Here is a 27274-nt window from a genome sequence, read left to right on the forward strand (position 1 = left end):
GTGTGAGCCAGTCGTCCTGACGCCCCTAAGGCTCCAGAGGGCAAGGGCTTCATCTGAGTCTCCTTGGGACCAACCCCTGTCCTGCGCTCCAGCCCAAGAGCCATTGGCCTGGATCAGGCCAGCATCCATGGAGAAGCCTTGGAGGATCCTCGGCCCCCGCCATCTGTGATCGACCAGCCCCTCGCCTGGAGCCTTCCACGTCTGGAAGGAGGCCTGGGGCTGCTCTTTCCTACTCTGTGTCTCGGTTTCCCTGATTCGAGGGGCGGGGCCGTAGGAGCTCGTGGCCTCACTGGCCAGCGTGGGGACCGTGGAAAGCCCCGGGTGAGGTGTCTGCCGGTTGGATGGTGCCACCTGGAGTCCCAAGCAAAGAAAGACGGGGCTCCACGGGCGAACGGTGGAGCCCGCTGCGGGCAGCACACTGAGCCTGGCCCGTGGCGAGAGAGAGGCCTGCGGGGTCACGACCCCCAGATGGGGAGCTCCCGGGCAGACCTCAGAGGTGTGGCCCCTGGCGTTGGGAGGCACCAGCCACTGGGGAGATGCCAGACCCCCCAGTCAGACTTTGGTTAGTATTTCTCTTGCCCATTTATGCTGTATGTCCTAATGCCATCACGCAGAGAACCACTCAGTGGGGCTCGGACCTGCTGAGGGCCTGGCCGAAGACTCACAGGGTCTTCCATTCCTTGGGGGCCTCAGGGACCTCGGGCTGCTGCCTCTGATGGGGAGGCGGGGCGGCCCTGGGGGCCTGAGTGATGCAGCCTGGCCAGGCAGACCCCTTTCCTGGGCAGACACCTCGGAGGGAGGACAGCTCCCCCGGGGAAGATGGGGCCCCAGCTCTGGGGACCCCACACCAGCCTGGCCCAAGGAGAGCCCTCAGCTTCCTCCCTAGGGCCACCCAATGCCCTCCTTCACCCTCCTCCGCCCATGAAGAATGTGCCCACTGTCAGGAGAGTAAAAATAGAAGCTGACACTTCCTGGGGGAGGAGGGCGGCCCTCGTCTTCTTTCCCCCCATCCTCGCCTCCTTGGGCGCCCGCTCTGTTCTTCCTATACTTGGTAAGGGGCCTCAAGGCACAGCCCCTTCCCGCCCGTCCCACGCACCCGGCCACCCAGCCCCTGGCCAATGGGCTGCCGGGAAAGATCGAATGTCACTATAACATGAGAGCGTGCGGCCGAACGGGCAGTGCCTGAGCTGGTCCTGTCCACAGGGAGCTCCTGCCCATCTCTCCAGACCCAGCCGCAGGTCAGTACATCTGAGAGCAGCCCCAGGACCGGGCTGGCCTGCTGTGTGCTGGCGGGCCTGGGTGCGTCCTGGGGTCCCGGGTGCAGGAGGCTGTGCCTCCCAGCCTTTTGCCACTTTAAGCATGGCGTCCTGGAGACCCAGGAAGCCACCGCAGGGTCCCAACGGTCTGGGGTGCCGGCATCGCGGGGTGACGTTCTCTGAACATCAGATGCAGGGGAAGCCCTTCCAGACCAGAGTACAGGGGCAGGGGAGGCCCAAGAAGGAGGAAGGAGGGGGGTCCCTGGAAGGCCCGGGGGTGAGTGGGGTGGTCCCAAGGCAGATGACTAGAGAACGGTGACGATCTGAGATGAAGAAGCCGGGAAGGGGCGCTGCCCAGGGCTTCGAGGCTACCTGCTGCCGTGCGGCCGCCCTCCCCCCTGGCCTTTCCACGGGGCTCGGCTAAGCTGAGGGGCGCCTCGGCCAGCTTCTCCCAGGAGGCTGGGGCCCTCGGCCCAGCGGCCACCGTCTCTAACGCTGCCGTTTGTAAAGACGACAACTACGAGGTGGCTGGTGGGATTCACCACAGGAGTGGGTCTGTGGGGAGGGGTGGCGGGGACCCCAGCAGCCCGGGGGCAGTGTCCAGAGGCCAGGGCCTGGAGTGGACAGGGCCTGGGCTGGGGCAGGGCAGAGGGAGGAGTGGGGAGCTGGGCGTCTGTCCTGTCTGCCCAAGGAAGACGTGTCCCACCTCAGCCTGGACGGGAGGAGCACGAGCTCCCAGGAGGCCCCGCCTGAGCTCCTGGCCCCCACGCCCCTCCTGCCCTTCCTGTGCCCCCTCGAACCAGGGCTCAGCTGACCCTCCTGACGTCACGGGACGGGGCGCCTTCACCGGGCAGCAACCTCCCTGGTGCCCTCAATCATTCTGGGAGGAGACGGGTGAGGAGCCACTGCCAGATGGGATGGTGGGGGCCCGAGGGTCAGGGAACAGGGTCAGGGCCCACAGCAAGTGAGCGGCAGGGCCTCCTGCCTCCCCGCCCCCATCTTGTCACTTGGGAAGGAAGGAAGGAGAGGGTGTCCCCAAGGAGCGGTGACCTCAGAGGCTGTTTTCACAATGGCCCCTCTGAGGGCAGGACATTAAATGGACAACTGGTTTCCTTCTCAGCTGTCGAAATGCCACCCTGCCCCCAAGCACACCCCACCCTGGGCCCCTCTCAGGGGGAGGGTGGGTGGGACAGAGCAGCCCGTGATATCACCCCCAGGGCTTTGCTGGGAAGAGGAACAGGAGCCCAGAGGGGCCTCAGTTTCCCTCTTTAGAGGGTATGGCACCCTGCCTGGGTATGTGGGAGCCCGCCTGCATGCCCCCTGGGACTCTGGCCCAGAAGACAAGAGGGCCGACCCCGGAGCCCGGCTGGGGGTCAGTGGGGGAGGGGATGCAGGCCAAGACCTGAGCCGGGGCTGCCTTCCCAGTCCCCCTCCCATCGTCTTGGGTTTCTGGGCAGAGGTGTCTTGGCTAATTTGGGTGCCTATTTCTGGACGTCTCAGCTGCCACTGGCTCCTTAAAAATATCCCACTCCTGGACTCAGGCCATGACCACCCCTTTTCAAGGCGGCTGACAGGTGTCTGGCCCTTCCAGGGGGAGAGGTGGGCACAGCAGGGCGAGGGCAGTGGCCTGGGTGGGGCGGGGGCCCGACACCCAGGGGCAGGGCCCACCAGGAGGGTTTGGGCCAAGGGACCGTGAGACCCCAGCTATAGACAAAGCAGGAGGCTGTAACTTGAGGGGGCAGCAGAGCCCCGGGAAGAGACTTCAGGATGCGAAAAAGCTGCTCAGCTTCCTGGAGGGGTTAGCAGAGACCCATCCGTTGGTTAATTTTGCATGGAGCTTAAATTGCTCTGGGAAAATTAACATTCTTGACAGAGGCTTTGGAAAACTGTTCCCACCTTAGCAATGCGATGTAAACGCATTTTTAGATGATGAACTTGTGTTTTTCTTATACAAACCTCCCGGGGCGGGGGGCCATAACTATTGTCTTCAAGTAAGCTGTAGCAAGTTGTCATGAACTCTGTTTTTCGAAACCCGGGGCCAACATTCTGATGCAGCTGCTCTGAGCGTTCCCAGGCCCGGCTGCCTCAGGTCTGTGCGGTGGCCAGCTCACGGATCGACGGTCCCCGCGTGCGCTGGCCCGGTGCCGGCCACACCTGGACACATGCAGCCAGGCCCGGGTGCAGGCTTCCCCGCAGACGTTGACACATTCAAGGGCATCCACAGGGCCTGGGAAAGCAGGCTGAGGGAGGGACGGGCCGTCCACTCAGTTCTTGGAGGACATGTGCGCCTGGCGTGGGCACCAGGCTGGGGGGCCCACACAGAGAAACAGCCCAGACCCCGTCCTCACGAGCCGGGGTTCAGTCTGCTGTCTGCTGGGGCAAGGCGGACACGGGGGGGTGAGGGGGAACAGAATGTCTCGTGCACTCTTGTGATTCTGGAAGAGGGCTCTGCAGAGGGCCATGGGAGAGCCCAGGGGACCCCTGGGCACCCCCATAAGAGGACACGGGGTCCTCACGGGAAACCATCAGTCAGAGAAGGGAGTCTGGGCTCACACCTGAGGAGGGGGCCTCGTGGGGATGGCGGGCGGAAAGGCTAGAGAAGGTCCAAGGTTACCATCTGGAGGTACCAAGCTCTGTAATTTGGGGGGTCCCTGGGAGCCCCCCGATCTGGGCCCAAGAGCAGAGACCACCAAGAGGGAGGTTTTGAGGCAAAATCAGCAGCACCTCTCCACGGTCCAGAGCAGCCTGCATGCCCCCACCCCCCGCCCCCCGCCGGCCTGGACGAGCCGCGTGCATTCTGGATGACCCTCCTCGGGGAATGCTATAGAGAGGATGTCTGCCCTGCCACGACCTTCCAGCATCCCGTCCAGCTCCCGGAGTCCAAGCTCCAGGCTGGAGCCAGGGCAGGAAGGGGGGCGGAATGGGATCAGATCAGGGGCGAAGAGGGCTGGGGGGCCTGGAGCCTTGGAGGAAGCAAGGCGGCCTGCTGAGGAGGCCCCAAGCGCAGGAGCCGGCCCGCCCAAGGCCGGAGAGTTGGCCCAAGACCCCTGTTGATGGACGTCCCCCTGCAGCCCCACTCCAAGGGCCCATCCCCCAGCCATTCCAGCCCCTCTAGGTCAAGGCAATTCCTCCTAACCCTCGCCCTGGCCTCCCTCCACCCCTGCAGAAACCACCCACCCACCATGTCGGACGAGGAAGTGTGAGTACCCGCCCAGCCTCGGGACCCCTGGACCTTGGCTGTGCTCAGAGGCCAGAGGACCCCCCGCCGAGAGCTCCCACCCCCCTCACCCCCCTCCCCCTCTCTCCCCCACAGTGAACACGTCGTCGAGGGTAAGTGTGGAAGCCAGGCTGTGTCTGCATCGGCGTCTAGACAGAAAGTCCAGGTGGGGAGGGCCTCGCCAGCCGCTGCCAGCGCCTCTCCCGGGGAGCCCCCACTGGAAGCCGCATCCGATCGCCCCCTCTGTGCACGGGCTCCCACTCCTGCCCCGGCACCTCTTCTCGAAGGCCAGGGCCCTGGGCCCAGTCCCTGAGCCACCCGGCCTGCGTTGCAGGGTCGTGTGGGCAGCGGGGCCACCCCCCAGGATAGGACCCGGGCCTCTGCGGCCCAGACCCCTCCCCGAGGGCCGCAGTCACCGCCAGCACCTCTTCCTCCTCCCAGTCCCCTCTCTGGCCAGCGGCAACAGCGTGACAGTGGGCGATGGGGCAGGCGGGCGCTGCCCTCCTCCCCTCCCAGGCTGGCCCCCAGCGCGCCCTCTAGCTGGCCCCTCTCCTTTGTTGTACCCCTGGAAGAGGAGTAGAGAGGGAAGGTAACCGAGGCAGCCCCGGAAGTGCCCTCGCCGCCCCCGCCCCGGCATCCCCCCTGCTCCTGCTCCACATGCCCACTCTCATCCCCAGGGGGCCTCCAGCCCCCCCACCGACTCACCAAGTAACCGTCCACCTTCCTCATCCTTAATCCCCACTTGCCATCACCCCTAACTGCCCACCTCTTTACTCGATTAATAGAAAGCACTCATTGATCGCTCATTAATACTTTTTGCATTATTATGTATTATTTATACATAACCTCATCCACGGTGTCCATGGTGTGTGGAGTTACCTGGGATTTGGTTGTGAAGACACTCACCTCATTAATAGCAAGTCTGGGTGTGTGGGCCCTGCCTGTCTCTCCACAGCTCTGTCTCTGTCTGTCTCTGTCTGTCTCTCTGTCTCTGTGTCTCCGTCTGTCTCTCTGTCTCTGTGTCTCCATCTGTCTCTCTGTCTCTCCCTCTGTCTCTGCCTCTCTGTCTCTCTCTGTCTCTCCCGGCATCCTCCCCCTCCCCCTCCCTCTGGGAGCAGGAACCTCCAGGCAGATCTGGAGACCCCTCCCTAGCCCGAGTCTGTGGGAGCCTCCCGGTGGGCCGTGCCCAGGCAGGCGTGGGAGCGGAGCCACGGCCCCTGGGAAGGGTGCGCACGGGTGGTTCTCAGGCCCGACGGGCGCTCGTGCGCGGCCGCTGGCACCCGCTCAACCGCGGGAAGGCTTTCCCGAACTCCACCAGGCAGGCTTCTCCTGTGGGGCGTTCTGGGCGCTAGGTTTTGAAAATATTTTGAAAACACTTGGCTACCCTAACAACATGAGCAAAACATTTCTTTTTCTGCTGAAAAGGTAGAAAGACTCCTTTCTGAGAGGGAACCACGGTCCCGGGAGCCACCCTTCCCCAGGGAAGGCGACGGGCCAGGGGGACAGGTCCCCTGAGCTGGGTCCTCTAAGACCTGCCTTGGCTGCCCGCCTTCTGGCCCACGTCTCCTGGGCTTGTCCCATAACACCTGTCTCACCTCCGGCACCTTCAGAGTCAGACTTAGCGAGACCCTCCGGTGCATAGGCCCTGCAGTCCAGAGCAGGCTGGAGACCCGCGGATGGGGAAGGGGCTCGGAGACCCCCAGGGCCGGGAGGAGGTCCCGCTGCAGAGGCGAGGCCGAGGCCCGAGTTCTCTGAGGTCCTGCAGGCCCTCGAAGCAGGACCAGCCTCCCCTGGTCCCTGGAGCGCCTGAGGCCCACCACCCTCCCCCGCACCCGGGACTGCCTCCCTTCCCTGCCCCCCCCCACGTGGCCCCTAACAGCTGTCCTGTTCCCTCTCTCCTTCCTGTGCCCTCTAGCTCCCTCCTCAGAAGAGGCCCAGGAGGAAGGTAAGTGGGGTCCAGGACCCCAGCCCCCCGAACGCCCTCCAGCCCTCTGCCCCCCGACCTCAGTGACCCTGCGTGGCCCCACCCCTCTGACGACGTGCAGTGTGCTCCTGGCCTAACCTCTCCTCTCTCCTCCTGTCACCACACACCCAGCGCCCCCCCCGCCTGCAGAAGTCCATGAAGTCCACGAGGAAGGTATGAGGACACAGGACTTCTGGCCCCATGTGGCGCCCGGGGCTGGCTGGGGCACGCAGCGGGGCCTGGGGGCAGCCAGGCGCCAGCCAGCCAAGGGGCCCCCACATGTGGTCCCCAGCGTAACCGACTAACTACGGCCAGTGCTTGACCAGATAGGGGCCCCGAGGGCCCGCACCCTCTCACGTGGGCAGGGTGGCAGACGGGGTCCTCCATCCCCCGGCCCAGGGAGGGCTGGTCAGTGGGGCTGTTGGACCAGATGTAGACCTAGCTGCCCCGGAGACAGCCCTGAAGCCAGCCTTCCACCCCAGGGTGGGTATCTCAGAGCCCCGCAGCACCCTACCCCTCGGCAGGGCCAGGGACCCAGGCTGGACCTCGGTGCGCACAGGGAGATGGCGGAACAGGTCCCGCAGTCAGTGCCCTGAGCTGGGCCCATCAGCCCCCCGCCGGAGCCCTTGTCACTCCCCAGCCCCCCTCCAGCCCGCCCCAGTGGGCTCCCTCCTCGGGGTCAGGTCGGGGTGGAGGATGGAAGGGTGGGGAATCCCGTGCTTGGATCCTTGGTCAGAGAAGCTGAGGGCTGGCACCTGCTGTCCCAGAGCCCTGGCAGGCTCAGAAAGAAAAGGCAGCGTGTCCCCCACTCTCGGGCTGGTAGGAAGCTTCCTGGGCTACAGGCCCCCAGCCCCTGGTGCCATCCCGCCAGGTCACAGCCCTGCCCCTGCATGGAAGTCCTTCTGGGGGGCCTGAAGAAGGCGGGAAGAGGGGAGGCGGCAGAGGCAGGCAGGACCCCGACAGCCCCGTGACCAGCACCGAAGTCACGACAGGAGCAAGAGCCGGGCTGGAAACTCCGAGGGGCAGGGACAGGACCTGGGGGGACGCTGCCCTGGGCCAACACTGACCTTGTCTCGCTCATTCCCCGCACCCTCCCCACCCCTCGGCCTCCTCCACTGACCCTCCCGTGGCGACCGGCTGTTTCCATTAACCTTGGATCCTTTCTCCTCTGACCTCTGACCCACGCATTGCCTCTTGTTCCATGGCCCTCCTTAGTCCATGAAGTTCATGAACCAGGTATGTGCCATGACTTCAGTCCCGTGTGGGCGCATGTGCACACGTGGCCGTGTGTGGGTGCGAGCTGCCTCCTGGCCGCGAAGGAACAAGAGGGGCCGCGTAACCCACTTACTGTGTGTTTCTGCTCGCCCGCTGCTGCCCTCCCCGCAGCCTCTGCCCCAAGATTCACGGCTGGTTCTCTCTCTTCCCCCCCTTTCCCCCCACGCTGCTACTTTTGCAGAGGAAGTCCAGGAAGGTAGGCTCGTCCCCCACCCCAGTCCCTGTCCCTGGACCTGAGCCCCCACCACTTCTTCCTCCTTCCCTGAATGACTCTTGCCACCATGCCTGCGGGCTGGGGACAGGGTGGGGACAGTTAGGCCTGGGGCGCTGGCTCAGGCGAGACTGGCTTACGGGAAGCAGACAGAGGGCATTCAGGGCTGGGGGGACAAGGCCATTCCCGGGTCACCAGCAGGCAGATGGAGGCGGTCAGCTTCGAGGTCAAGAGCAGAGCCGAGTGCAGGGCCTGAGAAGGGTGTGGGCCTTGGGAGGATTGTGCTGGGGTCCACTGGGACCCTCGGGATCCACCAGGGTTGGGTGGGGGAGAGCCGAGGAGGAGGGGCAGGGCAGGTGGCCTCCGCCCTGCCCCAGATAGCAAGGCAGAGAGGGGAAGTAAGGCGGGGGCTAAAGGAAGGGTGGAGAGGCAAGTGGGGTGAAACAGAAAGTCAGGCTGAGGCTGAGGTGGGGATGTCGGGGACCCGGAACAGCTGGGGGCCTTGCGTGCAAACGAGCAATCAGTCAGGTCCCGGCATCCCACCCATCGCCTGGGCCGGAGCCAGACACACCCAGGCGCGAGGAGGCCCCCTGGGTGGGCCTGCCCTACCCGCAGCGGGGCTGGAGGTGACGGAGGTGCAGGCTCAAGCCAGGGCCCTAGTCGGGGAGCCCCTGCCTTCACACAATGTCTCGAGGGGCCACAGGGGGCCTCCCGGTTGGGCCAGAACCCAGAGCACAGCCCCCAAAGCGAGGCCACCTGTAAGAGAAAGGGACGTGCCGGCCCTGAGGGTCGGGCAGTGAATACTGAGCCTTGCAGGAACCAGGGTCCAGGCAAGGGCTGTGGTGGTCACAAGGTCACCAGGTCACCCTGGCACCAGCCCTGAGGCCAACAGACAGACAGGCAGGGGTGGGAATGCCAGGCCGCTGCCTGCTTGCCTGCTGCCTGGGGAGCTTTGCTGCATGGCACTTGGCCTCCCCCCATACCCTCCCCGGCATCTGCTCCCAAAGCGCCGTCTCCATCAGTCTCCCCACGCTCACAGCCCCCCACCAGGTGCGGGGGGGCAGTGACGTCAGGCCCACCTGAAAACAGTAGTGCCAGAGGGCTGGGGGCGCTATCTGTGGGAGTGGGGTTGGTTGCTAAGGAACCAAGTGATCTGTGAGCTGAGGGGGATGTGAGGGGAGACCCTGCCAAGAGCCCTCCCACCCACAACAGGCCTGGGGCCAGGCCAAGTGCAGGGGGGCTTTGGCGGTTCAGACAGGCTGACGGCCAGGCATCATTGCCACCAAAGGGCCCAGAGCAGGGACTGAAGGATGGGGCTAGGGTGCTGCCAGGCCCCCTGCAGATCCCGGGTTGCATCCAGGCCGGCCAGGACCTCCCCAGGGCCCGGGGAGGCAGAGAGGATCAAATGAAGCAGCCCCCCACGTGAGGGTGGCTGGGTTAGCCCAGGCAGGTGGGGTCTCAGGTCTGAAGGCTGCAGCCTGGACAGGCCACCTGTCATAAGGCCAGCCCTGTGTGATGGCCCAGCCAGGCTCTGGAAGAGAAGCCGCTTAAGGGGCTGGGACAGGCTCCCTTGGGAGTCAGGAGCCCCCACCTTGGGGCTGAGCTGACCCTGGGCCCCTCGGGGCTCTGCCTGAGCTCCCTCGTCCCCTTGGGCTGGGACTGGAATCAGCCAGGCTTCTGCAGGTCTGAGGCCCCAAGAAGCTTTATTAACCGAGGTGTTCCAGACCCCCTCAGGTTTCAGCCCAACAAAACCCAGGTGTTCGGCCCCCAGAACCTCTCACCCCCAGTGGACAGACTCAAAGAAGCCAGCAGCCAGCACCCACAGGCCCTCAGTGGCCTCTCCAGCCACGACCAGCCTCCCGGGGTGGGGGCCGGGTCTCTCCCTGGGCGTCCTGGCCGCACATCTCCTCCAGCCCCTCCCCAGACGCAAGTCCTCTGGCCTTCAGCTGGGGTCACAAACGGGGTCCAGGCCAACGCACACCCAGGGGAAGAGGGACCGAGGTGTGCCCCCGGCTGGCGTTGCCCTGGCCCCGCGCCCGGGCCCCTGCTCGCACCCCGACTCACCCCTGCAGCCCTGCCGCTTTCTCTTGCACGTGCGCTTGCCTGAAGATGCCAAGGAGGAGGAGTGGGAGGGCGAGGCAGGTAACGGCCAGCCCCTGGCCGCACGCAGCTCGTCTGCACAGACCCGCAGACGCGCCTGTGCGCCTGTCTGTCCTCTTCTCCCGGCACCGGGGCCTCCAAGGGCCAGGCCTTGCTGCTTCGCTCCGCGTCCGCCTCGGGACTTAGCACTGCCTGACGCCATGATGGGGCGGTCAGTGGGGAACGGCCAGCAGACCGGAGCTTGGGCAGGGGGCTGCTCCCCCACCCCCCGGTCTTTGCCCGTCCCCCCCCCCCCCCGCCCCGCCATCTCTGGTCTTTCTCTCCTGCCTCTGCCCCCTGAGGATGCTCTATGTCTCGGCTCTGCTTTCCCTTCTCCCTCCCTCCCTTCTCCCGCCAGTGTCCTGGGCCCCGCACCCGAGCTCCCCTCCTCAGACCCCACAGGGACCTCCGTGGGCCCAGAGTGGGGGCAAGACCCCCTTGCCCCTGGTGGGTGGGGAGGGCGGGGGGGTAGGCTCAGCTGGAGGGGCAGGCCGCCCCCAGTCTGAGACCCCCAGGGACCCGTTGGCTGGAGTGCGTTGTCCATCTCACTTGGTCTCTCTCCCCTCTCCCCTCTCCCCACGCTGGTGCCCTTCTGACCAGAGGAGAAGCCAAGACTCAAGTGAGTGTGGGGTGGGCAGGGATGGACGCCGGGCGGGTGGGGCGGGCGGGGTGAAGCCTGGAGCCCATGCTTGGAGGAGAAGCCCGGGTGGGCAGGCTGGATGGGGCCCGAGGCCACCGGGGCTGGGCTCCGGGCCCCCTGAGGAAGGCAGCAAAGTGCATTAGGCTCTGGAGACCCAAACCCCTGAGAACAGCAGCCGTTTCTTTGCTCCTTGGTTTGGTGTTGAAGGTTCCAGATTTCTGATGAGGCGTATCATGGGAATGGGGTCACTGGGGACAGCCCTCCCCCCGACAGGTGGGGGTCAGACCTCCCAGAGACGGGCAGAGACGGACTCTGGAAGTCCAGTCGGGCGTGGTTCCGCCCCGGATCATCCAGTGTTCGCAAGGAGGGCTTCCTGCAGGAGGAGACAATGGGCGGAGGGAGGAAGGGGTGCAGGAAGTTGGGGAAGACAGGGCAGAGAGAGGGAGGCCCCACGCAGCTCCCTGTGCCCTCTCCGGCCCCCCTGTACCGGCCTGCTGCCCCCTATCTCCCAGGGCCCTAGATGTGAAATAGGCGTGAAAGTGGGGCGGTAGGAAGGAGGGTCTCACCCTTGAAACCCACTTGGGAACAAAACCTTGACCGGAGACACGATCCCTCCCTTCACGGCGGCCTCAACCCTCTCTGGGGAACCATCTTCCTTGTTCGAAGGGACTTTCTTTCCCTCGTTTTGCCCACATGTCAGTGAGTGGTTCAGAGATGTTTTGTTTTAATCCGACTTTCCTGACTTTTCTGTTTCTGATAAGTACGTACAAGCCCACGGCACTTTGCACATGCTTCATCCCCCTTATCCTTCAGAGGATTCATGCCTGCCTTTGCTCTGCACGGGATGGAATGTCAGCGCGTATGAGCACACGCCAAGTGTTCGCTCCCACTTAGGGGAGCCTTACGGACTCTCCAAAGAAGACTGGAAATATGCGAACGTATAGCCAGCACATTTCCGTCCGTTACACTTTATTTTTCAGCAGTTTTAAAGAAAGCTGCCGGGTCACAAGATATTTTCTAGTTTAAAAAAAATGTTTGTGTTTTCATTATGAAAATAAAACACCTCATTAAAGAAAATTTGGAAAATACGTAAAAGTCCAATGAAAAAAAATCATCTATAACTCTCCCACCCCGCCTGCCAGACTGCGGAAAAGAGTAGAAAGGAATAAAAAGGCTTATTTCTTCCTACTCTTTTTCCATGCATAGGGCTCGGAAAAAAAGACTGAAACTCTGAGCTGTTTTTCAAACATCGTCCTGTCTATACAGCCTTGAATTCTGCTTTTTTAAAATGCAGCGCTGTTTCTAAGTATTTTTCCATGTTTTTACATAGTCTTCTTAAATATTTTGAATGGCCACATAATATTCCATCAATTGAACAAACCATAATTTTCCTAACCATTCCTCTATTGCAGGATATTAAGGCTTTCCCCAATATTTTACTATCATAAATAACGCTGGGTGGAAAGCATTTTCTGTCTTTTGGGTTATTTCCCTAGGCCTCATTCCCAGAATGGAATTACTGGGTCAAAGAGTAGGAACGTTCTTAAGGCTTTTGATATCGTCTGCCAAACGGCTTCCACGAGGGCCGCCAGCGCGGTCTCCACGCCGCATGCCCGGGGACCGCGACGTGCCTGCACACGGAGCCTCTGACGGATGGATGAGAAACGGCCTCTCTGGGTTGTTTTCCTTCGCATTCCTTTGATGGCCTTTCCCTCGTGTGTTGACTGGTGGTCTTTCTTCTTGGGGAGCTGCTAGCTTACGCTCTCTGCCCATTTATCTAACGGCGGGGGTGTCTCTGTGTTTTCTTAATCATCAGTTTGCATAAGGATATAAGTCTTCTCTGTATTTGCTGAAAAGATTTTTCTAGTCTGGTTTTTCTTTCCCCCCTTTTGCGTTGTGCCTTTTTCCATGTCCATAAGTTTTTCATTTGCATGGAGTTCCTGAGCAGGACCTTCCGAGCTTAGAAAATCCTTTCCTGCGCCAGCATCCTGGTCCATATTCAGTTCCACTTTCTTCTTTTTTGAAGAAATTGTTGTTGTTGTTGTTGATTTAACTCTTTGCTCCATCTGAAACGTATTCAGGGGAGGGTGGAGACCATGGCTCTTACAGCCGGCCGGATTCAGGGAGAGGTCTCATTTCTTCTTCGCACTGTTTTCTGCCCAGCCCCCCTTCCTCTGGGTCCCCAGAAAGAAAGATCAAAGAGGGGCCAGAGAAAAGCAAAGGGTCATCCGAGACGGCCGTTCCTGACCACAGAGGCCAAAGGCCCTGGGAGGGTGTGCAGTGACCACCCTGCCTTCTGGTCTGACCTCGCCACATTTGTTTATTTGTTTGAGAAAGAAAGCAAGGCTACCCTTCCTGGACTGAGGGGGGTGAAACAGCTCTTGCAAGGTCCAGAAGTTGGCAAAACAGAGGGATGCTTGAAACCTCCTCGAAGGGTCAAGCCATTCTGGGGACAGTGGGTTATACATCTGATAAGAGCAAAGGTCAGGCAGTGTGCCCTCAGCCAGGTGCCAGGGCGAAGGGCGGAGGGCCAGGCCAGGTTGGGTCAGGCCAGCTGTCCTGGTGGGGGTCCCCACTCGTCCCCACTCATGAGCCTCTCTCTCTTCTTCAGACTCACTGCTCCTAAGATCCCGGAAGGGGAGAAAGTAGACTTCGATGTAAGTTTCCGGGACCCAGATCAACACACTCTCCCCCCAGCCCCCAGACTTCAGGCTCCAGGCTAAGCCTGAGGAGGTCACCTCCTCTAGAGCAGCCAGAGCTAAGGCTTCCTGGTTCCATGAGATTCTGCTTTAATTCATTCCTGGACCAGAAGAAACTCCTCCAGTAATGGACACTTTTCTTCCCTCCTCCCCCACCCATCCATCCATCTGTGCATCCATCCATCTGTCCTTTCCTCCATCCATCTGCATCCTTCATCCCTCCATTCATCAATCCATCCATCCATTCACTCATCCATCCATTTATGCACCCATCATCCATCCACTCATGCAGATGCTCACCCACTGATCTACACATCCATGCTTTCCTCCACCCACCCACCCGCCCACCTATCCATCCATCCATCCATCCTCCACCCACCCAACCATCTATCCATCCATCCATCCGTCTGTGCATCCACCCATCTGTCCTTTCCTCCATCCGTCTATATCCTTCATCCATCCATTCATCTATCCGTCCATCCATTTATCTAGCCATCATCCATCCACTCATCTACCCACTCAGCCAGGTACCCACCCACCCACCCATCCATTCACCCACCCATCCATCTGTGTATCCAACAGACTACCTCACTCCCCAATTTCCTCTCTGCCCGATCCACGCAGGGCACCTCTGGGCACGACAACGGGGCCACGTCAGGGCCAGTCCATCCCAGGGGGGCTGACTGACCTCAGGGCCGCGCCCGGCCTGGACTCACCCGCGGGGAGGGCACCGCTCCTACCCTGTGGCTAAGGGAGCAGGCAGCCGCCGGCCCCCAGGAGGGCCAGGGAGCCTGAAGTTCCAGAGGAGGTGTGGGGGTGACGGGCCTGTCCCCCACAGGACATCCAGAAGAAGCGCCAGAACAAAGACCTCATGGAGCTGCAGGCCCTCATCGACAACCACTTCGAGGCTCGGAAGAAAGAGGAAGAGGAGTTGGTCGCGCTCAAGGAGAGGATCGTGAGTCCCGGCAGCTGCGGGCGGAGGTGGGGCTGGTGGACGTGGTGGCGGGGCCGGAGGGGGGGCGGCCAGGCCGGAGTGACCCGCCCCTCCTCCGGCTGCAGGAGAAGCGCCGTGCGGAGAGAGCCGAGCAGCAGAGGACCCGGGCCGAAAGGGAGCGAGAGCGCCAGAACAGACTGGCGGTGAGGCGCCCCTGCCACCCCAGCCCCCGGCCCGAGAAATGCCAGGCTCCCAGACCTCCCTTCTCCTGACGTTTCCCTTGACCTTGGCCAAGGACCCGGGCTGGTGGCTAAGGTCCCCACGCCCTGCAGGACCCCCACGAGAGGGCAGACCCGACCAGGACCTGGACCTTCCAGAAGGTTCCAAGCCCAGGCAGTCCTCGATGCCTGCCCTGAGGTCTTGGGGCGGGGTCTCCGCAGGAGGAGAAAGCCCGGCGGGAGGAGGAGGAGGCCAAGAGGAAGGCCGAGGAAGACTTGAAGAAGAAGAAAGCTCTGTCCTCCATTGGTGTCAACTACAGCAGCTACCTGACCAAGGTGGGCACGGGGCCTGGGGCCCGGGGGTCCCCGCCACGCCCTCGGGCCGGCGGTGCCACGTCCCTGCTGCCGTGTCCCCTCAGGCTGACCAGAAGAGAGGCAAGAAGCAGACGGCCCGGGAGATGAAGAAGAAAGTTCTGGCTGAGCGGCAGAAGCCCCTCAATATCGACCACCTCAGCCAGGAGAAGCTCATGTGAGGACGCCCCTCGGGGCGGGGGGTGCCCGGCCCCAGCCGCCCGGGGCTGATCTGCCAACCCTCCCTCTCTGCTGCTCCCTCCCCAGGGACAAGGCCAAGGAGCTCTGGGAAACCCTGCACCAGCTGGAGACCAGCAAGTTTGAGTACACGGAGAAGCTGAAGCGCCAGAAATACGATGTGAGTGAAGCGCCTCCGCCCTCACCTGCCAGCAGGCACCCCTGAGCACTCCCGAGTCCCCTCGGACCCCGACTGAGGCCCCTGTCCTGCTGGGGACCCTGCCTGGGTGTCCTCCAAGCCAGCCTCCCCGCATCACTCTGGCTCCCAGGGCTGGCGGGAGAGAGCATTGGGGCAGAGTGCCCTCGGGGGGCTGGGGGGAGACCGTGGAAAGCCAGCGGTGTCCCAAGCCCACCAGGTTGGCACTGAGCTCCTCTGTGGTGGGGGTCCTCCCCAGCCCCCTCCCAGGCCCCCAAGCTCAGAGCTGGGGAGGGGGCTGGGACAGTGCTCCTCCCCTGGGGGTTGGGAGTTGCCTGAGAGGGGCTCACGACTCAGGACGGCAGCCCTGGGTGGGCACCGTCCCTCGGAGTCTGGGCCTGGGGGTGGGGCTGGGGGCACCAGTCCTGGGGAAGGACCCGCTGCGTGAAGCATAGACCCTTCTGGCCTCCAGGGTCCCGGGGGAGGACCTTCCACTCTCAGGGCACCTCTCCCAGCTTCCCCTACTGGCCCCTGAGACAGAGGGTGTGGGAGACCAGTACTGACAGACAGGCGAGTCCTGGCTCCTTCTCAGGATCCCGGTGCCCTTGGGCGAGTTGCCTGGTCTTCCTGCGCCTCGATTTCCCCACCTCTAACTGGAGCAGAACCACGCCCCTCCCAGGCCGCCCCCAGGGGCATGTGTGTCGCTGCTGGCCGGCAGACAGGGCCAGGCGCCGGGGACATCACTGCTCCCTCCTGATGCTCCCCTGGGAGGGCCGGCCTTGGAAATGGGCTTCAGAGAGAGCCCAGACTGGCCCTACTCATGTCCAGGAGGCTGAGCCAGGGGCGAACTGCTTCCTGACAGACTGTGCATGGCCCACGGTGGGTTCCCGGGGGCTAAAAGAACCACAAGAGCCCTGGCCCAGAATAGCCCAGTGCACAGTGGGTGCCGAAGCCTCAACTACCCACCCAGCCCCCTAACCGTCTCGGTCTTCCTAGATCGTGAACGTCCGGGCCAGAGTGGAGATGCTGGCCAAGTTGTAAGTAGCCGGAGTCCACGCTGGACCAGGCTCATAGTGTTCATGCACGGTGGGCCTCTTGCATGGCGAAAACCTGGGTCGTTGCAGGTGTCGGCGGCAGGGGGCACGGAGGCCCCGGAGACCTTCCTCTCGTCCTCCCGCCTTCCTCCTCTCCACTGCCGGCTACCTGGGGGCTGCTGAGGCTGCCCTGCTGTCTTGATGGCAGCGGGGGCCGGGCCTTGCCTTCCTCCAGCCTCCCCCGGGCAGTCGGCAGGGCAGAGCAGCTGGGCCGAGGAGCAAGAGGCCGCAGGGCTCTGAGCTCGGGCCCACCAGGTAGGGGCTCTGTTTGCAAGCCTCACCTCCGCCCCGTGCCCCCTGCCCCACATCCCGCAGAGGCTGGAAGGTAAGTGGCCAGCTCCTGGGCTGCTGCGTGTTATAGCCCAGGTCTCCAGCTCAGGCCACCAAGAGTAAGTCAGAGGCACAAGCCCAAGGGTCCTCCAACCAAAGGAGCCGGGACACAGTAAGAGTGCCAAGACCTGCCAGGGCCGCCAAGGGGCCCGCAGGGCAGGAGGTCACTACCCGGCCTGGCCCTGCTTGGACACGGCAGGTAAGTCACCTGTGTTGTTTGCAGATCACCAACCTCAGGAGCCGCATTGACCAGGCCCAGAAGCAGTGAGTAGCTCTGCCTGTCCCTTGCTCTGCACGGGGCACATGGCCCCACGGGTCAGCTGCCACTGCCGAGCCAGGGGCCTGGCGATTTTAGCCTGTGTCGGTGGCAGCCGGCCTTCGGCAGAGTAGTAACAGGACTAACCAGCCGGCCACTTGGGCCAGCATGTCAGGACCCTGCACCCCTGGACCCGCAGCCTCCTCTCACCCCTACCCCCAGAGCCCAGAAGGATGGCAGGTTGGGGGAGGGCCGGCAGGAGTCCCCTGGGCAGCTTCAGAGTGGCCTGGTGAAGCCAGACTGGGCTCCTGGATGTGCCAGCAGCGTGTCACTTCAAAGGTGACCTGGGACCAGGAATCAGGGGGCCTGGGCTTTGTCACCAGCTCCTCCGTGGCCCTGGGTGAAATCACTGGTTCCTCAGGATGGTGAACCCTCGGGGTCCATGGGACCCTTTACAATAACTGCCGGGTAAGGCCCAGAGAGGGATTTTGTCCCGGAGCCGGGCGGCTGAGATGGGGCATGCCCCAAGGTGGGCAGTGGGGCTGGTGAAGGAGACACGCCCTCCTCCCTGCCTTTGTGCAGGGCAGGGGTTTTTGCAGGTCCCTTCGAGAGGGGGCCATTTGGCCAGGTGTGTGCATGAGCACGTGTGTGTGCGTGCATGTGCATGGCTGGGAGGGTTCTCAGGCTGTGGGCACAGCCCCAGCGCCAGGCCTTCTCCTGAAGCCTTGAGAGCTGCAGGGCCCATTCCAGCCCGAAGTTGTCCAAAAAAGAGCTCTGATCACCAGCCAGTCCTAACTCGGCACCCAGCTCGCTCCTGGCTCACTGGCGTGCAGAGGGCTCAGACAGATGGGGCGGGCTCCTGAGGACCACCATCCCTTGGGGTGGGACCTCCCGACCCCAGGGTCCAGTTCTAACTAGTGGCTGAGGGGCCGAGACTCTGGAACAAGACAGAGCCCTCCCTGCTGCCACATCCATCAGGCTGGGACTGCTGGCCTGGAGCGAAGGGCCAGAGGAGCCCACTGTCCCCAGGAGGCTGGGACTCAGGGGCAGAGACTCTTTTCAGGACAAAGTAACTGGGAAGGTGGCAGCTTCCCGTGCGGGCTTGGGTCTGCTTGACATAGGGCCCCAGAGTCTCCCTGCCCCCTGTGCCTCGAGCCCCTCGGATGGGGAAGGGAGGGAGGGGAGGGGGACCAGGCTCTCGCCAGCCCCCACTTAGCCTCCCTGACTCCCTCTGCACAAAGCCACCCAAGCCTGGCTGGGCAGGTACAGGTGAGTCACTGCTGCTGGACTGGAGCTGGGGGATGCGCTGGGGCTTCCAGAGCCTGTCCGGGCAAAGCTGCCAGGGCCTGGGGTCTGCCAGGGGCCAGGGAAGGGGTTGGCCAGGGTCCCGGATACCCTCATGCTCAAGACCACCTTGCTTCCCATTTGTAGCAAGAAGGCCGGGACCCCGGCCAAGGGCAAAGTCGGCGGGCGCTGGAAGTAAAGCAGTCGAAGAGGTTCCCCGAGGCAGAGACCCTCAGCCTGTGGGGTCCACATGGAGGCATCCGGTTCCCAGGCATCTCCTGTGTCTCTGTCCTCGCTGCCTCCAACCTCTGGGGTCTATAAATAAAGCTAGCAGACTCCCCTCCGACAGGTGTGCCCTGGCTCATGGATGGGGCCCTGGTGGGGGGGGGGTGGCCATTCTGCAGCTAGGGGGCCCGCAGGACGCTGGGCGCTCATCTTAGGGGTCAGCTCAGCAGACCGAGGGGCCATGGCTCTACTGTGCCGTGAGCGCTATGCCCCGGATGCCCTCCGGCTCTGCCAGTGGCCTCCACTTCTGTCAACGGGCTTTCACCCCCTAGAACCTTCTGTCTCCACTCCGAGAGCCCACACACTGCTCAGTTCTCCACCTCAGCGCCCAGCCCCCCGGGTCAGCTCTGAAGCTGGTTTGGGGCAGTAGAGCTTGGCCTTTGCAGGGGGTCTGGGAGGCAGGCCCAGGGCACAGTGGGACACTTCACAAACGTCCCCCAGAGATGGGGCAGAAGGAGAGTCCAGAGCACGAGAGGTGCACACAGCCCCAGGAAAGGAGTGGAAAAGCACATTTCAGGGAGCAGACACAGCAAACACAGACCGTTCTTTCTATATTATCTGAGAATACAGTGCTCACTGTGTAATAAGTCTGAAAGTCCTGACCAAATAGAATTACGGAAAATATAAATCACAAAAATTGGATCAAGACATAGCAGCTTGCACAGCCAAGTACCCACAGAGGAAGCTGCCGGAGTCTGGAACCGCCCCCTGGGAAGGCTCTGCAGAGTGGTGGGAAGTAGGGAGCAACACCGATCGGTCTGCCACGGGGGTCGGGATCCCAACAACGAGGTCGCCCGCCCAGATGGCACATGCACGCACATGGCACGCGCCCCAACACACACATCCCTGCCCCCTCATGTACTCTCCCCCGCAATATGCATCCATAAATATGCGAGCACCGTGCCCCCCCCCCCCCATGACAGGGCTATTTGCAGTCGGTGTAAATACCCTGAGCGCAGCCAATGTGCTTTCCTGCAGTGATTCGAAGATGAACACCTTCATGTAGTAAACGGTGGGGTCCATTGACCCCCTAGCACCGTCCCTCCACTCGCACAGAACTAACGGGGCTAAAGCTCCCTGGGGAGAGGCGGTCAACACACGTGAGAAGCAGAGTCAGCTCACCGAGATTGTACAGGTTCAGAACAATGTGAGCTGAGTCACACATGGTGGAAACCCAGGGAGTGAACAAGTCCGGGATCTGAGTGGGAAATTTTCAAGCACATCTCATAGTCACAGAGAGGTCAGGAGGATCTGAGTTGAGGGAGCAGGCACGTGAGGTTCAAACAAAACAATTAGGCTCGACTGATGGACGTTGATGGACCACTGTTCCTCCAATCTAGAGTGGCATGTGAAACATTTCAGAAGCAGATTATAGAGGAGGATTCAGAACAAGTCTCAAGCTCTAATGGGAATGTCCCAGCCAACGATCTGCAGCCCAGTCAGAACCAAGGGCAGGTAGCTTATTAGCGGATGTTTAGAAATGCAAAAACACACTGAATAGTTGAGGGATCACAGAGGAAATTGGGATAGGACTTGGGAAGCACCTTGGAGCTGAGCGATAATGCAGGACCAGAGCAGAACTTGGTGCTGCTGACTCCAGACCTACAGGGAAATGTCAGGGCCTGAATGCTTACATTAGAAAAGGTTGGGGTCGGTGGAGGGGGCGACCCATATTTTTAATAAGTTACACATCAAATTCAAGAAGTTAGAAAATGAACAAAAAGCTAAAACTGAGTAAAAGAGAAGCATGGAAATGAGTAAGGAAAAGAGAAGAAGACAGTAAAATGAAGAAACAAAATTGGCAGGGAAGGTCAACAGAGAAAAAAATTGGCTCTTCAAAGGGACTGATAAAACAGTCCAATATCTGGCAAGAAAATCAGGTAGGAAGGGGGGAAGGCATAAACCACACTGAAATGAACAGAGAGCATGTGACAAAGATGGCAGAGACTAAATTAGCAGTAAGAGCACAGCATAGACAACTCTATGACAGTATATTTGAAAACTAGATAAAATGGCCAGTTTCCAGGGGAAATAGACTTACTGCATTGAAGCATGAAACTTGAATAGACTGACTTCATTTTAAAGATGTTGAACCAACAATTAAACAACTCCTCACCAAAAAATACTAAGATTTTGAAAATTACATCATGACCAAGGGGGTCCTCTCTAATGCAAAAATAGTTTTATATTAGAAAACTGAGTAATATGATGATTTATGACACAAAAACAGTTTAAAGGCTGGGGGGAAAAATTGGATGACACAGAACACAGTTTACGAATTCTTAGTCAATTAGGAATAAAAGGCAATTTCCTCAACCTGAGGAAGACATCTTCCAAAATCCTACAGCAAATCATCTTAATAGTAAAAGGTTAGAAGGTTTTCTTGCCTGCTAGTCCCTTAAAAGAAACTACCATTATTCACAATCAAATAACTGTCTATAAGGAAGCCCAGGAAAATCTGCAATTCTAAGTTTTTAGAATTAAGGAGAGTGAGGACATGTGCATGTGAGCACAAGAAAGAAAAATTGAAAGGTAGGAGGCAATGTTCAAAGATGCCATTTACAGCAGAAATGTAAAAAACATAGGATAAGAATAAATCTAACAAAAGATGTGCAAGATAATTAGAGTGATAATAAAATCCCTTTATTGAAAAGTATTACAGAAGAGCTACGTCACTGGAGATGTCACCATGTTCCACAAGATCTTTAAAATGTTTGTTCTCCCTAAATTAATCTGTGAATTCAGGGCAACTCACCCACATTCCAATATGGATTCACATGTAAATTGACACTGATTCTAAAATTCCTGTGGAAAGAAATGGGGTCTGAATATCAGAAGACTGAGGTTGGGGAATCTGTCCTACCGGCCACCCTCCCATGTGAAGCTGGGTTCCTTAAGCCACTGGAATGTCTGCTCCCAGATGGACACAGAAAACAGAGTGAAGCCCACCACACAGGGGAACTTGATTGGGGAGGGGGGGGCAGACATGGTGCCAGGAATAACAGGGGAAAGGATGGGATATGTTGACTGAAATAAAAACCCACAATGGGAGAGCTGTGAGTTTCAGTTTCATTTGGGGTCTTACTAAAGACTATAGCCTGGGGAACGGCATCGCAGTAGCTCTGAGGAACTGTTCCAAAGAGGTAGGAGAGGGCTATCAGTATATATGTGATTTTGGCAAAGGGGTACGTGCCATCAAGAGCGCATCTTGGTAGAAGGTTGCTGCTGGTCACGAGGAACAGGTATCTCCGTTAATGATTTTAGTGTTTTTCTAAGTATGAGAAGATGCAAGAATCTGGGTTCATAAATTTTCTCCTGAAAATATCTAACTACCTGAGGGCCCGTTCTGCCTGTTTTCCCAGAGCACAGAGTGTCTCATTCCTGATCTTTGCCTTGAATTCCTTTCAGGGTGTGTTGTAGGTGGAACTGGGTGGTGGGCAACATTCTTTTACAGCTGAAACAGCTGCATATCCACTGAGAACAAAATAAAATAACAGTGCTGTCCTCCTTCATACCATCCACCAAAAATCCATTCCTGGTCATTGAAAGACCTAAGTCTGAAAAAGAAAACATTCAAAATTTTAGGAAAAAACTATAGGAGAGTAATCAGAAAGCTCTCCTATCAGGGAAAATTTCTTAAATAAGGCATAAACCCCACAAATCATAAAATGAAAGATTGATAAATTCAACAAGAATAAAGTTTAAGAAATAAACTTCTCTGCATCAGAAGACACCACAAGTGAAAACTCAAGGCATCTCTTGGGAGGAGATATTTGTAACACATGTCAGTGATGAAGAATTAGTATTCAATGTATACAGTAGGCCCTCTGCATCCGTGGATTCAACCAACCTCGGATTGAAAATGCTCAGAAAGGAAAATTCCAGGAAGTTCTCAAAAGCAAAACTTGCATTTGCCGCATACCAGCAACTATTTATGTAGTATTTACAACTAGTTACATAGCATTTATATTGTATTAGATATTATAGATAATGTAGAGATGGTTTGAAGTACACAGGAGGATGTGCTTAGGTTGCAAACACATCACTGTTTTATATAAGGGACTTAACCATCCCTGGATTTTTGTATCTGTGGAGTCCTGGAACCAATCCCCCTCAGACACGGAGGATGGATGTATAAGGAACTTTAGGATACCATTAGAAAGGCGAGCAATTGAACAGAAAAATGGGTCAAGTTGAGAGTAATCAGCTCACAGAAAAGAGGACCTGAGTGATCATAGCAAATGGGAAATCAAATGTAAACTACCACTGATGCCAGTTCAGACCAACTAGATGAACAGAACACAGATGTCAGTGAGGGGAAGGAAAGAATGCAGCTAATAAATGCAGAGGGAGGGATAGAACGAGAAAAGCTTCATTAATGTGATGCTTGACTGAGGCAAGGGTCATCACTGACATGACTGGATGAAAAATTAGTGGAGTACAGAATATTCAGTCTCCAAGTAACACCCCTCTGATGACTTATGTTGACAGAAATACTCAAACAGTCTACAATAGGAATAGAAAAGAATTTTATTTGAGCCAAACTGAGGTCTATAACCCAGAAGATAGCCTCTCAGATAACACTGAGGGACTGCTCCCAAGAAGCATGGTTTTCAGCACCGTTTTATGTCTTTTTGGAACAAAGAACATCAAACAAGTCAGGGGTACATTCCTTCAAGTTTTCGAGAAAAAACCGATCAGCACGTACACAGTGAGTCAGCATGGCCTGGGCTCCTGGGAAGGGAGTCTTATCATCAAAGGAGGGCTAGCATTGGCATCTCAGGAAGGGAGGCATTTATCTTTATTTTTAACGTGGACATTCTTTACTTCTGGTCAATACGCTCCTTTCTTTAATGATTAAAGCAGATGTACAATGCATGTGTGCTAGGCCACAAACAGGCTGTTTCTCTTAGCATAAAATTCAAGTTAAATCATGCATAAGCCAGAATGATTTCCCCAAACCTGAATATGTGAAAATTTCATTATTTCTCCCCTTTGATCATAGAGTCTCAATAGAAAGCATTGAAGATCAACATATTTGTCCCTTGATGCCAGGGTGGTTGCTATCCGCCCTGGGTCCATCATGCCCCTTGGTGTTAGGCCTCCTCTGTTTGTTTATATGTGTATAGAGATTTGCCTAGTTATCCACGTTGGGGGGGAACTAATCAGACATAGTAAACAAGCACAGAAGTACGCTAATGGGGAAACGTTTTATAGGCTATACATTTGATCAATTATGCTGAATGGTCACACAAACATTGTACATGTGCTTTTAGCAGTAGACTTAAAGCAGGCCGTGATACATGTCACAAGTAGATTGATAGTTAGGAAAAGAGTGATAAATACATGTTATGAAAATAATAATCATCTGTAAAGCAGAGTGAAAAAATTACTAATGCCTGAAGAGAGCAACTAAACAGCTCATTTAAAGCATCAGTTTTTCTTACATCTTGTAACCAACTTGCCTTTTGGGAAATTCTTTCTAGACAAGTCTCAACTTCTCCAGAGGTAAACACAACAAGTAGTGTGAGCAATAGCACAAATACCTCCTTGTTTAGCCAGCGGAACCTCTAAGGCAACCCTGTTATCTAATACAACTTGGGCTAAGGAGCTTAGGGATGTCTGTTGTGCTTCAGTGATTTTTGCAGTCTCCTCAGCTATTTGACCAACAGTGGCTGATAGATTTCTGATCACCTCTCTGTTTACATACATTCCTGCATTAGGAATTAGGTTTTCTAAGAGAATTTGCCACCAGGTTTCTTGGTATCCTGCTAACATGGATCTGTTGACTCTGTAATGGGGAGAGAAAGGAGGTTCATTTAGTTCCTTGTGTATTGACAATGGGGTAACCTAATGACCCAATAAGCATAAATCTATTTGCCAGCTGTTAAGACATTTATATGCCCATCCTTGGGAAGGTGGATCAGTTCCAATATCACACATGAAGACAAAACCTGGGGGAGTGAAAGTGATCCTCCCAGAGAGCTCTCATTGATAGCCTCATTAATTGGAAGTTTTGTTAACATGGTATTAAACCATGGGTCATTTCTCTTGCACTCTTTCCAAAAGCCATCTGTACGGTATTTGACATAAGGGAGTTGCTGGCATAATTTACTTGTGTTTTTCTCTTTACGACATTTGTTAATTAAGTAAGGGACAGAGTGGGGGTGGGGGTGTCCTAGCGTAAGTTGTGCTTGGTCTCTAAGGACAGAGGGTAGTACCAGACAAGAGACGGACACATTCATATGTTGAAGAATTTGAACCTGAAAGGTTAGGTTTGGTGTAGGTAAGTGGTTACATTAGGACATCTGAGAAGTCAGTGACAGGTATTCTCAGGGGCCTATATCAGTCTTGTATTGACTGAGGAATTTGATGACAGATCTAACAATTGGTTAGATTGCTGCTGGTAGCTATACCTTTTGTGACAACTTTACCAAAGAATTTTTTTCCATCCTAAACAATGGGGAAAAAGTATAGCCAAAACAGTAACTTTCTATTTTGATAGGGAGACAAACATTTGAATAACAGTTCAATTGAACTAGAAGGATGGGTCTTACAGGCCTGGCCTGGATTCTTGGGTCAGCTGTGTCTCCACAGTTGTAATCGTTTTCCTGTTCTGTCTTGATGGTTGTTTTAAGGTGACTTTGAGGTCAGCAGTCTTCTCTATAGACGAGTCTGAGGCAGAGGCCTTTTTTAAGTGGAAATATGAATTCCAGAGTCAATTCCCTTCAGTTTCACTGTGCATGAGCTAGTTAAGAGTACCTGATAAGGGTCCTTCCATCTAGGTTGGAGATAGTCCTTTAAATGATGTCTTTTCCAGTCTGCACAGTCTCCCGGGTACAGGTCATGGAGCATCTGATCTTCACCCAAAGATAAAATACTGTGATCAGCTTCAGAAACAAGCTTAGAATATCCTCTTAATAATTCAATTAAACTCTACAATACTGTAACACAGTAACAAGGAGTCATCTAGGAAGTGAGTTTTAGGCAGAAAATACCAAACCTCAAAGACAATAGCACTAGAACTTAATATCCACAAAGGTATATTGTCTGAAACATAATTTTTCTCTCTAAAATTATCCTTATTTGCATCAAATATAGCCAAATTGCAAACAGTCTTGTTTGCAAAAACAAGTCTAGTTTCAATAAATTTGTCCTGATTATTTACATAAGTGTAATTGAACATATAGGCTCTTTTATTTATTTATTTTATTGAGGTGTAGTTGATTTACAATATTATATTAGTTTCAGCTATATAACATAGTGATTCATCATTTTTATAGATTATACTCCATTTACAGTTATTACAAAATAGTGGCTGTATTTCCCTGTGCTGTGCAATATACCCTCGCTGCTCGTCTACTTTATACATAGTAGTTTGTACTTCTTAATCCCGTGCCCCTATCTTGCCCCTCCCCCTTCTTTCTCCCCGCTGGTAACCACTAGTTTGTTCTCTAGCTGTCTAAGTCTGTTTTTGTTTTGTTATATACAGTCATTTGTTTTATTGTTTAGCTTCCACATTATAAATGATATCATAGAATATTTGTCTTTCTCTGCCTGACTTATTTCACTAACCGTAATATTCTCTAGGTTCATCCACATGTTGCAAATGGCAGAATTTCATTTTTTTATGGCTGTAATATAATGGAGTAGTAGCCCATTGTATATATATACACCACATCTTCTTTATCCATTCATCCATTGTTGAACACTTGGGTAGTTCCCATGTTGTGGCTTTTGTAAATCATGCTGCTATGAACGTTGGGGTGCATGTATCTTTTCAAATTAGTGTTTTCATTTTCTTTGGCTATATACCCAGAAGTGGGATTGCTGGATCATATAGTAGTTCTATTTTTAGTTTTTTGAGGAACCTCCATACTGTTCTCCATAGCGGCGGCACCAATTTACATTCCCACCAACAGTGTAGGAAGGTTCCCTTTTCTCCACATCCTTGCCAACATTTGTTATTTGTGGTCTTTTTGATGGTAACCATTGTGATGGGAGTGAGGTGATATCTCACTGTGGGTTTGATTTGCATTTCTCTGATGATTAACGATGTAGAGCATCTTTTCATGTGCCTGTTGGCCATCAGTATGTCTTCTTCGGAGTTACAGGCTCTTTTAAATTTGGCTGTGTTGTAACTATTCATAAAGAATCTCAAATTGGACTTTTAAAAGTCCTCTCATGGCCAGGAAAGCTATGCCAAGGACTTGCCATCAGATTCTGCCAGCAATGCCTAGAGACTTAGGTGGATTCCTCCCTTCGCAAGGTCCAAAGTATCTTGAGGTTCCTGCACCTGCCAGGAAGTGGCCTTCCTTATTCACCTGGAAAGGCTGCTGGGAACGTAAGAGTTTCCAAATTCTGGAGGGATCAGGTAGAGAGAAAAGATAAATGCTTCGATTCTGTTTACAAAGGTGTAATTTACTAAATTGCTATAAGTCATAATAAGCTTAAGGGGAAAGGTTCCCTTATATCTGAAAAACAAAGATTAAAAGCTGGTAATATGTCAGACAAAAAGTCATAAAAATTAAAATCATACTTATCAGTTCATTCAATGCCATATTATTAATTTTTGTTCTGTTTAAGTCCAGGTTTTCCATTAGTTTTGTTGACCTTGCCTGATGATAGAGGATGTTAGTGACAGTGATAATTCCAAGAAGTTTGTGAGGTTTTTTTGTTAAGACTCATGTGATTTGCCCAGTGAAGTGGGTGCGTTGATTATTGGAGATTGTGGAAGGTATATTCCAAG

The 27274-nt window shown here is 56.2% G+C and overlaps 1 protein-coding gene across 4 annotated transcripts; it reads left to right on the forward strand.

Moving 5' to 3' along the window:
• Positions 1-1115: 1115 nt before the first annotated feature.
• Positions 1116-18586, forward strand: TNNT3 (troponin T3, fast skeletal type). 4 transcript variants are annotated; one of them, XM_082342215.1, is made up of 16 exons: positions 1116-1238; positions 4423-4455; positions 4570-4586; positions 6389-6418; positions 6569-6610; positions 7652-7672; positions 7893-7907; positions 10662-10680; positions 13313-13358; positions 14239-14355; positions 14460-14537; positions 14775-14888; positions 14972-15081; positions 15171-15261; positions 16924-16964; positions 18388-18586. In XM_082342215.1, the coding sequence occupies exons 2-16, from the start codon at positions 4439-4441 to the stop codon at positions 18437-18439; spliced, it is 810 nt and encodes a 269-aa protein (XP_082198341.1). In that variant the 5' UTR covers positions 1116-1238; positions 4423-4438; the 3' UTR covers positions 18440-18586. The 4 variants fall into 4 exon arrangements, with proteins under 4 accessions (XP_082198341.1, XP_082198340.1, XP_082198342.1 ...); XM_082342214.1 differs by lacking the exon at positions 16924-16964 and adding an exon at positions 16273-16313 and having other exon boundaries at positions 1122-1238; XM_082342216.1 differs by lacking the exons at positions 7893-7907; positions 16924-16964 and adding an exon at positions 16273-16313 and having other exon boundaries at positions 1122-1238.
• The last annotated feature ends 8688 nt before the right edge of the window (positions 18587-27274 follow it).

The sequence above is a fragment of the Balaenoptera borealis genome (genome assembly GCF_965194805.1).
Source record: "Balaenoptera borealis genome assembly, chromosome: 11".
Lineage (NCBI taxonomy): Eukaryota > Metazoa > Chordata > Mammalia > Artiodactyla > Balaenopteridae > Balaenoptera > Balaenoptera borealis.

Bases quoted from the DNA above. Each gene is read 5' to 3' on its own strand.
- TNNT3 (XM_082342215.1), top strand. The intron at 6,419-6,568 runs GTAAGTGGGGTC...CCACACACCCAG, and splicing joins AGAAGAGGCCCAGGAGGAAG to CGCCCCCCCCGCCTGCAGAA. The intron at 13,359-14,238 runs GTAAGTTTCCGG...TGTCCCCCACAG, and splicing joins GGGAGAAAGTAGACTTCGAT to GACATCCAGAAGAAGCGCCA.